The sequence below is a fragment of the Salmo salar genome, chromosome ssa15 (assembly GCF_905237065.1).
Source record: "Salmo salar chromosome ssa15, Ssal_v3.1, whole genome shotgun sequence".
Classification (NCBI taxonomy): Eukaryota; Metazoa; Chordata; class Actinopteri; order Salmoniformes; family Salmonidae; genus Salmo; species Salmo salar.
Window position 1 is genome coordinate 94,426,709 of NC_059456.1, and position 11,173 is coordinate 94,437,881.

An 11,173-nucleotide genomic window follows, 5' to 3' on the forward strand; every position below is an offset into this window, starting at 1 on the left:
TCTCAAATGGGATGATTTAATTCCTTGCTTCATTGCTTTTGTTTGTCACAGGATCTGCAGTCCATTACAAAGAGGGCTCCTGTTGCCAAGGCAAAGCGATCCAACAAGCCTGGAGAACGAGCGCCCCAGTCCCGTAAGAAGAAGAAAGAGGAGATTGGGAAGAGCACTGAGGCCTTGATGAAGCAACTGAAACAGGTAAAACCTTTTCTCACTGAAATGTAGTGTGACACTTGAATTTAATTCAAGGGTGGAGCTGAACCATTGATTTTAATGTATTCTGTATATATTTTTTTCAATTAATGTGTGAAAATGAAAAGCACTCTAAAAAAACAACTATTTACACAGTGCATGTTTGGTAGGATGCCACTGTTGACAGTAATACCTAATGTGGCTTGTTTTGTTGCTGTAACAATTTTGTCATTCTTCCAGGGCCTTTCTCTCCTTCCCCTGATGGAGCCCTCCATCACTGCCAGTCTGGACCTGTTCGCCCCCTTCGGCAGCAGCCCAGCCAATGGCAAGGCCCAGCTCAAGGGCTCCTTTGGAAATGCGTTACTGGGGAACATCCCAGACTACTACTCTCAGCTACTCACCAAGGTATGTTCCGTTCAGCAACCTGATGTGTACAGCATGGACTTAGTGTTGTGGTCCAAATTTCCAGCTGCATATTGCTCTTGGTGCAGGAGTAACAGTGTGTATACTGAACAAAACTATAAAAGCAACATGCAACAATTTCAACGATTTTACTGAGTTACAGTTTATAAAAAGAAATTAGTCAATTTAAATATATTCATTAGACCCTAATCAATGGATTTCACATGACTTGGCAGGGGCAGAGCACATGGCTGGGCCTGGGAGGGCCCTACCACTGGGGAGCTAGGCCCTGCCATTCAGAATGAGTTTTTCCCCACAAAAGGGCTTTATTACAGACAGAAATACTCCTCAGTTTCATCAACTGTCTGGGTGGCTGGTTCCAGACGATCCTGCAGGTGAAGAAGACGGATGTGGAGGTCCTGGGCTGGCGTGGTTACACGTGGTCTGTGGTTGTGAGGCCTGTTGGATGTACTGCCAAATTCTCTAAAATGATGTTGGAGGTGGCTTATGGCAGAGAAATGAACATTCAATTCTCTGGCAACAGCTCTGGTGGACATTCCTGCAGTCTGCATGCCAATTGCAAGCTCCCTCAACTTGAGACATATTTGGCATTGTGTTGTGTGACAAAACTGCAGATTTTAGTGTGGCCTTTTATTGTCCTCAGCACAAGCTGCACCTGTGTAATGATCATGCTGTTTAATCAGCTTCTTGATATGCCACACCTGTCAGGTGCATGGATTATCTTGGCAATGGAGAAATGCTCACTAACGGGGATGTAAATCAAATCAAATCAAATGTATTTATATAGCCCTTCGTACATCAGCTGATATCTCAAAGTGCTGTACAGAAACCCAGCCTAAAACCCCAAACAGCAAGCAATGCATGTGAAAGAAGCACGGTGGCTAGGAAAAACTCCCTAGGAAAAACTCCCTAGAAAGGCCAAAAACCTAGGAAGAAACCTAGAGAGGAACCAGGCTATGAGGGGTGGCCAGTCCTCTTCTGGCTGTGCCGGGTGGATATTATAACAGAACATGGTCAAGATGTTAAAATGTTCATAAATGACCAGCATGGTCAAATAATAATAATCATAGTAGTTGTCGAGGGTGCAACAAGCACGTCCGGTGAACAGGTCAGGGTTCCATAGCCGCAGGCAGAACAGTTGAAACTAGAGCAGCAGCATGGCCAGGTGGACTGGGGACAGCAAGGAGTCATCATGCCAGGTAGTCCTGAGGCATGGTCCTAGGGCTCAGGTCCTCCGAGAGAGAGAAAGAAAGAAAGAGAGAATTAGAGAGAGCATATTTAAATTCACACAGGACACCGGATAAGACAAGAGAAATACTCCAGATGTAACAGACTGGCCCTAGCCCCCCGACACATAAACTACTGCAGCATAAATACTGGAGGCTGAGACAGGAGGGATCAGAAGACACTGTGGCCCCATCCGATGATACCCCCGGACAGGGCCAAACAGGCAGGATATAACCCCACCCACTTTGCCAAAGCACAGCCCCCACACCACTAGAGGGATGTCTCCAACCACCAACTTACCGTCCTAAGACAAGGCAGATTATAGCCCACAAAGATCTCCGCCACGGCACAACCCAAGGGGGGGGGGGGCGCCAACCCAGACAGGAAGACCACGTCAGTGACTCAACCCACTCAAGTGACGCACCCCTCCCATGGACGGCATGGAAGAACACCAGTAAGCCAGTGACTCAGCCCCTGTAACGGGGTTAGAGGCAGAGAATCCCAGTGGAGAGAGGGGAACCGGCAAGGCAGAGACAGCAAGGGCGGTTCGTCGCTCCAGCCTTTCCGTTCACCTTCACACTCCTGGGCCAGACTATACTTAATCATAGGACCTACTGAAGAGATAAGTCTTCAGTAAAGACTTAAAGGTTGAGACTGAGTCTGCGTCTCTCACGTGGGTAGGCAGACCATTCCATAAAAATGGAGCTCTATAGGAGAAAGCCCTACCTCCAGCCGTTTGCTTAGAAATTCTAGGGACAATTAGGAGGCCTGCGTCTTGTGACCGTAGCGTACGTGTAGGTATGTACGGCAGGACCAAATCGGAAAGATAGGTAGGAGCAAGCCCATGTAATGCTTTGTAGGTTAGCAGTAAAACCTTGAAATCAGCCCTTGCCTTAACAGGAAGCCAGTGTAGGGAGGCTAGCACTGGAGTAATATGATCAAATTTTGGGGTTCTAGTCAGGATTCTAGCAGCCGTATTTAGCACTAACTGAAGTTTGTTTAGTGCTTTATCCGGGTAGCCGGAAAGTAGAGCATTGCAGTAGTCCAGCCTAGAAGTAACAAAAGCATGGATACATTTTTCTGCATCATTTTTGGACAGAAAGTTTCTGATTTTTGCAATGTTACGTAGATGGAAAAAAGCTGTCCTTGAAACAGTCTTGATATGTTCTTCAAATTCGAGATCAGGGTCCAGAGTAACGCCGAGGTCCTTCACAGTTTTATTTGAGACGACTGTACAACCATCCAGATTAATTGTCAGATTCAACAGAAGATCTCTTTGTTTCTTGGGACCTAGAACAAGCATCTCTGTTTTGTCCGAGTTTAAAAGTAGAAAGTTTGCAGCCATCCACTTCTTTATGTCTGAAACACAGGCTTCTAGTATGGCAGTTTTGGGGCTTCACCATGTTTCATTGAAATGTACAGCTGTGTGTCGTCCGCATAGCAGTGAAATTTAACATTATGTTTTCGAATGACATCCCCAAGAGGTAAAATATATAGTGAAAACAATAGTGGTCCTAAAACGGAACCTTGAGGAACACCGAAATTTACAATTGATTTGTCAGAGGACAAACCATTCACAGAGACAAACTGATATCTTTCCGACAGATAAGATCTAAACCAGGCCAGAACTTGTCCATGTAGACCAATTTGGGTTTCCAATCTCTCCAAAATAATGTGGTGGTCGATGGTATCAAAAGCAGCACTAAGATCTAGGAGCACGAGGACAGATGCAGAGCCTCGGTCTGACGTCATTAAAAGGTAATTTACCACCTTCACAAGCGCAGTCTCAGTGCTATGATGGGGTCTAAAACCAGACTGAAGCGTTACGTATACATTGTTTGTCTTCAGGAAGGCAGTGAGTTGTAAACAAATTTGTGCACCAAATTTGAGAGAAATATGCCTTTTGTGCGTATGAAACATTTCTGGGATCTTTTATTTCAGCTCATAAAACATGGGACCAACACTTTACATGTTGCGTTTCTATTTTTGTTCAGTATATATTTACTCGCCCAGCAACTAAGTTTAAGAAGATGTGCATATGACAACAAGCACTTTTATTGTTTTCAATTATCCCACTGTCAACTGTGTAACCTTGGCTAACCCTATATCCTAACAGAGTAACCTTAGTAATCCACCGACACCCCCGTCTTCCCTGCCCCCCACACCACCCCCCTCGGTGCAGCACAAATTGCTCAACGGGGCAGCTGTGGAGGAGCTGACTGAGGAACAGGAAACAGAGGACACTATGGGTAAGAAGAGGCTTTTATTTCAATTTTTTTTGTTTCAAGTATTTTTATTAAAAATAAAATCACACTTAGTCTCCCTTCTGAACGTCTGTAGGGTTTTGTACAGCCGCCCCAAAATTCAGGTTGTGAATTGTGTAATCTAAAACCCTCAGCAATTTCGTGGTCCTTCGAGCCGGATGGGAACAATGTAAGGATTTTGTAGAGTGCAGTCCAACTTGATGAGCAGCTGAGCAGTATGTTAATAGTTCTATCTCTATAATTTGTCTGTAGATTCTGTGACTGAGGAGGTGAAGAGTGTGGATATTTTAGCAGCGCTCCCCACCCCACCTCACAACCAGAACGAGGACATCAGGTATGATACGGAGCCTGTCTGAATCCTGCGTCTCTGCGTGACATGTACTGTATCAGTGACGGCTGTGTTAGTGATTTAAAGCGTTTTGGAGGAGGATGGGTGAAAATACATTTGAGAAAAATAACTTTTTAAATAGCCTAAGCCAATGGGATGACATGCTTTTATTGGGATCACATTGCTGTTACTGTTTTAAACTTTTCCTCAATATTTTGAGGGTGACCATTCTCCTCTACTTCTCTGCCATGTATATTACCAGCCATTATATTACCCAGTGTGACCTTTAGACTGACCAACTGTATTTTCCAGGATGGAGAGCATCAATTTTGCTCTCAATACTAAAGAAGTACTCCAATAATAATGAGTAGTTATTTAGTATGAAGTTAATCTCAGACATGACCTTACCTGTATCTTTCAGGATGGAAAGTGATGAGGACAGCGATGCTCCAGATAGTATTGTCCCAGCGTCCTCTCCTGAGTGTGACTTAGGTGACGAGGCGCTACGCTTCCCTCGCTTCCGAGAACCCAAAGAGGAGGAGACGGAGAGAACCATCTCCCCTACTATACCACTCATCCCCCGCACTGCCATCCCTGGTAGGACCACTATACAGGCATAAAAAATATACTTGTTGAAAATGCAGTTATTGTAAGTGGTTCGTGAGCATCTAAGAGCATTGCTCAATAACTAAAATACTTTAAAATGTACATAAAAAAACGAATATTGGACTATCACTTCTGAAATAACTTACTTATGAATTCCCTCTGTCTTGCCAGTCCACGTCACCTTTTTTCTGTCCTTGTTCAGTGTTTCCAGAGAACAAGCCGTTTGAAGCAGCTGATGGCAAGGCGGTGTCTACAACCAACCCCTGGGACAAAGCCAAGAGCAACGAGGTTGCTGTGACCTTCACACTGTCCTCCGCTGCAGCCAAGGTACTGAGCTAACACCCTTCCATCCTTACACCCCTTTCCGACCCACTCTCATTTTCACTTCAACCCCTCTCCTATCTAGACTGGTCCCAGATCAGTTTGTGTGCTCTTGCCAACTCCTATGGTAATTGTTGCGTCATGTTTGGCAATATGACACAAACCAATGTGGGACCAGGCTATCTCCTGTCTGAACTGAACCTTGAACTGTGTCTCATTGAAAGCAACCAAGATCTTGATTGATTGGTTGATGTATATTTCTGTAGAATCTGAACCATGTGATGGTGGTGGTGGCTCAGCTGCTGCACATACGGATGCCTGGTTCCTATGAGGTAGCTTTCTCTCCCAGCCCAGGCAGGGCAGGAGCCTCAGGACCAGGGAAAGAACCTGTACAACCAGGTACTGGACCTCCAGCTCACATGTATTATATTTATTTTCACACTTAGAAAGTCCCAAATAGAATGTAGATATTAATGTTGTTACCTACTAAATACTGATCTAACCAGAAACCTAAGGTTTAGCGAGGAGGATAAGCTGATCCTAGATCTGTGCCTGAGTTTTTAAAGTTTCTCCAGGTTGAATTTACCCCGTCTTACTTTTGAGTACATGGTTAGCTAGATAAATGTATTGGAGAAACAGAACATAAAATAGTCAGATACATTTATTGATAAAACCGATCATTGTAACAGTGAAGTCTCCCCTCAGGTGCCCTGTGTGTGAAGACTGGTGGTATAGAAGGTAGTTCACCCAGCCAGAATGCAGAGTGGCTGAGACAGTTTGATATTTCTCTGCCAGGCTGCACTCTGAAGAAACAGGTGGACATCCTCTCACTCATAAAACAGGTACGTCCCACTGCATTCTATTTATTTCAGGAATTTGATATTTCCTGATTAATCAGAAAGGCCTACTTTTTTATATTTATTCTCCAATATAATAGAATCAATCAATCACATGTATTTATAAAGCTATACAGTGCTATACAGAAACCCAGAAACCCCAAACAGCAAGCAATGCAGATGTAGAAGCACGGTGGCTAGGGAAAACTCCCTAGAAAGTCAGGAACCTAGGAAGAAACCTAGAGAGGAACCAGGTTCTGAGGGGTGGCCAGTCCTCTTCTGGCTGTGCCGGGTGGAGATTATAACAGAACATGGCCAAGATGTTCAAACGTTCATAAATGACCAGCATGGTCAAATAATAATAATCACATTGGTTGTAGAGGGTGCAACAGGTCAGCACCTCAGGAGTAAATGTCAGTTGGTTTTTCATAGCCGAGCATTCAGAGTTCAAGACAGCAGGTGCGGTAGAGAGATTAGAAAACAGCAGGTCTGGGACAAGGTAGCACATCCGGTGAACAGGTCAGGGTTCTATAGCCGCAGGCAGAACAGTTGAAACTGGAGCAGCAGCACGACCAGGTGGACTGGGGACAGCAAAGAGTCATCAGGTCAGGTAGTCCTGAGGCATGGTCCTAGGGCTCAGGTCCTCTGGGGGGAGAAAGAGAGAATTAGAGGGAGCATACTTAAATTCACACAGGACACCAGATAAGACGGGAGAATTACACCAGATATCACAGACTGACCCTTGCCCCCGACCCATGAACTATTGCAGCATAAATACTGGAGGCTGAGACAGGAGGGGTCGGGAGACACTGTGGCCCCATCTGATACCCCCGGACAGGGCCAACCAGGCAGGATATAACCACACCCACTTTGCCAAAGCACAGCCCCCACACCACTAGAGGGATATCAACAGACCACCAACCTACTACCCTGAGACATGGTTGAGTATAGACCCCACACCACTAGAGGGATATCAACAGACCACCAACCTACTACCCTGAGACCAGGCTGAGTATAGACCCCACACCACTAGAGGGATATCAACAGACCACCAACCTACTACCCTGAGACCAGGCTGAGTATAGACCCCACACCACTAGAGGGATATCAACAGACCACCAACCTACTACCCTGAGACCAGGCTGAGTATAGACCCCACACCACTAGAGGGATATCAACAGACCACCAACCTACTACCCTGAGACCAGGCTGAGTATAGACCCCACACCACTAGAGGGATATCAACAGACCACCAACCTACTACCCTGAGACATGGTTGAGTAAAGCCCACGAAGATCACCACTGCACGAACCTGAGGGGGGGCGCCAACCCGGACAGGAAGATCACGTCAGTGACTCAACCCACTCAAGTGACGCACGCCTCCTAGGGACGGCATGGAAAAGCACTAGTAAGCCAGTGACTCAGCCCTCGTAATAGAGTCAGTTTAAATTGTCAGAGTTTAACCTCTCTGGGCTAGGCGGGATGAATTCGTCCCACCTACGTAACAGCCACTTGCAGCCTGTGGCGCGATTTTCAAAACCTTAAAAATCCTATTACTTCAATTTCTCAAACATATGACTATTTTACAGCTATTTAAAGACAAGACTCTCGTTAATCTAACCACACTGTCCGATTTCAAAAAGGCTTTACAACGAAAGCAAAACATTAGATTATGTCAGCAGAGTACCAAGCCAGAAATAATCAGACACCCATTTTTCAAGCCAGCATATAATGTCACCAAAACCCAGAAGACAGCTAAATGCAGCACTCACCTTTGATGATCTTCATCAGATGACAAACCTAGGACATTATGTTATACAATACATGCATGTTTTGTTCAATCAAGTTCATATTTATATCAAAAAACAGCTTTTTACATTAGCATGTGACGTTCAGAACTAGCATACTAGCAAACTTCCGGGAATTTACTAACAGTTTGCTAAATTACTCACGATAAACGTTCACAAAAAGCATAACAATTATTTTAAGAATTATAGATACATTACTCCTCTATGCACTCGATATGTCCGATTTTAAAATAGCTTTTCGGATGAAGCACATTTTGCAATATTCTAAGTACATAGCCCGGCATCACAGGGCTAGTTATTTAGACACCCACGCAGTTCAGCCTTCACCAAAATCACATTTCCTATAAGAAAAATGTTCTTACCTTTCTTGTTCTTCGTCAGAATGCAGTCCCAGGACTTCTTCTTCAATAACAAATGTAGGTTTGGTCCCAAATAATCCATCATTATATCCAAACAGCGACGTTTTGTTCGTGAGTTCTAGACACTATCAGAATGGTAATCCACGGTCACGAGCATAGCGCATGGCGTGACAAAAAATGTCTAAATATTCCATTACCGTACTTCGAAGCATGTCAACCGCTGTTTAAAACCAATTTTTATGCCATTTATCTCGTAGAAAAGCGATAATATTCCGACCGGGAATCTGCAATAAACTAAACAGCCGAATTAAAATACTCCACGGGGGCTAATCGCGCACGCGCCTCACTCCATTGTCACCTAATGGGACACTTGAATAAGATGATAATCTGTTTCAGCCTGAGGCTGCCTCGTCAACCTTCATGATTTTCCCGCGTCCTGAGAGCCTATTGGAGCCCTGGGAATTGTCACGTTACAGCTAAGATCCTTACTTTTCAATAAACAGATGCAAGACGCACGACTCCTTGTCAGACAGGCCACTTCCTGCATGAAACCTTGTCAGGTTTTTGCCTGCCATAGGAGTTCTGTTATACTCACAGACACCATTCAAACAGTTTTAGAAACTTTAGGGTGTTTTCTATCCAAACCTGAACAATAATATGCATATTCTAGCTTCTGAGTTGGTGTAGGAGGCAGTTAAAAATGGGCACATATTTTTTCCAAAATTCTCAATACTGCCCCCTAGCCCAAACAGGTTAAAAGTAAAACTTTTACCGCCATCCACTTCATTATGTCTGAAACACAGGCTTCCACGGTAGGCAATTTTTGGGCTTCACAATGTTTCATCGAAATGTACAGCTGTGTATCGTCCACATAGCAGTGAAAGTTAACATTATGTTTCCGAATGACATCACTAAGAGGTAAAATATATAGTGAAAATAATAGTGGTCCTAATACGGAACCTTGAGGAACACCGAAATGTACAATTGATTTGTCAGAGGACAAACCATCCAGAGAGACGAACTGATATCTTTCCCGACAGATAAGATCTAAACCAGGCAAGAACTTGTCCGTGTATACCAATTAGGGTTTCCAATCTCTCCAAAATAATGTGGTGATTGATCGTGTCAAAAGCAGCTCTAAGGTCTAGGTGCACAAGGACAGATGCAGAGCCTTGGTCTGACGCCATTAAAAGGTAATTTACCACCTTCACGAGTGCAGTCTCAGTGCTATGATGGGGTCTAAAACCAGACTGTTGAAGCGTTTCATGTACATTATTTATCTTCAGGAAGGCAGTGAGTTGCTGCGCAACAGCTTTTTCAAAAATGTTTGAGCGGAATGGGAGATTCGATATAGGCCGATTTTTATTTATTTATTATTTTTATTATTTTTTTAAAAATCTTTTTTTTTCTGGGTCAAGGTTTGGCTTTTTCAAGAGAAATGTATTATTGCCACTTTTAGTGAGTTTGGTACACATCCGGTGGATTGGGAGCCGTTTGCTATGTTCAACGTAGGAGGGCCAAGCACAGGAAGTAGCTCTTTCAGTAGTTTATTTGGAATTGAGTCCAGTATGCAACTTCAAGATTTAGAGGCCATGACTATTTTCATGAATGTGTCAAGAGATATAGAATTAAAAAACTTGTCTCCATTGATTCTAGGTCCTGGCAGTGTTGTGCAGACTCAGGACAACTGAGTCTGCAGACCTATCCCTCAGCCTACATCCTTATCCTGATCACATCCCTGTACAGTCTCCCTATGATATAACCTTGTATATTTATGATGTAGCTATATTTAAACAACAAGGCCAGAGGGGGTGTGGTATATGACCAATATACCACGGCTAAGGGCTGTTCTTATGAACGACGCAACGCGGAGTGCCTTATTGCTATTACGGCATCTCCGTACCTTCAGGCTCTGATCAGGCCCTACACCCAAACAAGGGCACTGCGTTCATCCACCTCTGGCCTGCTCGCCTCCCTACCTCTGAGGAAGCACAGTTCCCGCTCAGCCCAGTCAAAACTGTTCGCTGCTCTGGCACCCCAATGGTGGAACAAGCTCCCTCACGACGCCAGGACAGCGGAGTCAATCACCACCTTCCGGAGACACCTGAAACCTCACCTCTTTAAGGAATACCTGGGATAGGATAAAGTAATCCTTCTAACCCCCCCTTAAAAGATTTAGATGCACTATTGTAAGTGGTTGTTCCACTGGATATTATAAGGTGAATGCACCAATTTGTAAGTCGCTCTGGATAAGAGCGTCTGCTAAATGACTTAAATGTAAATGTTAAATGATAAACTGGTTACCAACATAATTAGAACAGTAAAAATGTTTTGTCATACCTGTGGTATATGGTCTGATATACCACGGCTGTCAGCCAATCAGCATTCAGGGCTTGAACCACCCAGTTTATAATTCTATTTTAGCTCAAGTTTGTTAATAGTATGCTCATATAAATCTGTGCTTGTCTATACTTAACATTCCAAAAATGACCCTTTATCCCTTATTATGTAAAATCCTTTGAGCATCTGGAAATAGCTATATACAGTGCCTTGCAAAAGTATTCACCCCCTTGGCGTTTTTTCCTATTTTGTTGCATTACAACCTGTAATTTAAATGGATTTTTATTAGGATTTCATGTAATGGACACACAAAATAGTTCAAATTGGTGAAGTGAAATGAAAAAAATTACTTGTTTAAAAAATAAATAAAAGGAAAAGTGGTGCGTGCATATGTATTCACCCCCTTTGCTATGAAGCCCCTAAATAAGATCTGGTGCAACCAGTTACCTTCAGAAGTCACATAATTAATTAG

At 43.8% G+C, this 11,173-nt stretch overlaps 1 protein-coding gene across 1 annotated transcript in view; it reads left to right on the top strand.

Moving 5' to 3' along the window:
- Positions 1-11,173, top strand: part of LOC106572669 (histone-lysine N-methyltransferase 2D) — a 64,254-nt gene that overhangs the window by 38,229 nt on the left and 14,852 nt on the right. Inside the window, exons 36-43 of the mRNA XM_045696334.1 lie at positions 52-195; positions 430-594; positions 3,956-4,088; positions 4,356-4,437; positions 4,853-5,028; positions 5,240-5,364; positions 5,625-5,757; positions 6,064-6,200. Coding sequence (XP_045552290.1) covers positions 52-195; positions 430-594; positions 3,956-4,088; positions 4,356-4,437; positions 4,853-5,028; positions 5,240-5,364; positions 5,625-5,757; positions 6,064-6,200 — 1,095 coding nt within the window. The remainder of the gene's footprint in view (positions 1-51; positions 196-429; positions 595-3,955; positions 4,089-4,355; positions 4,438-4,852; positions 5,029-5,239; positions 5,365-5,624; positions 5,758-6,063; positions 6,201-11,173) is intronic.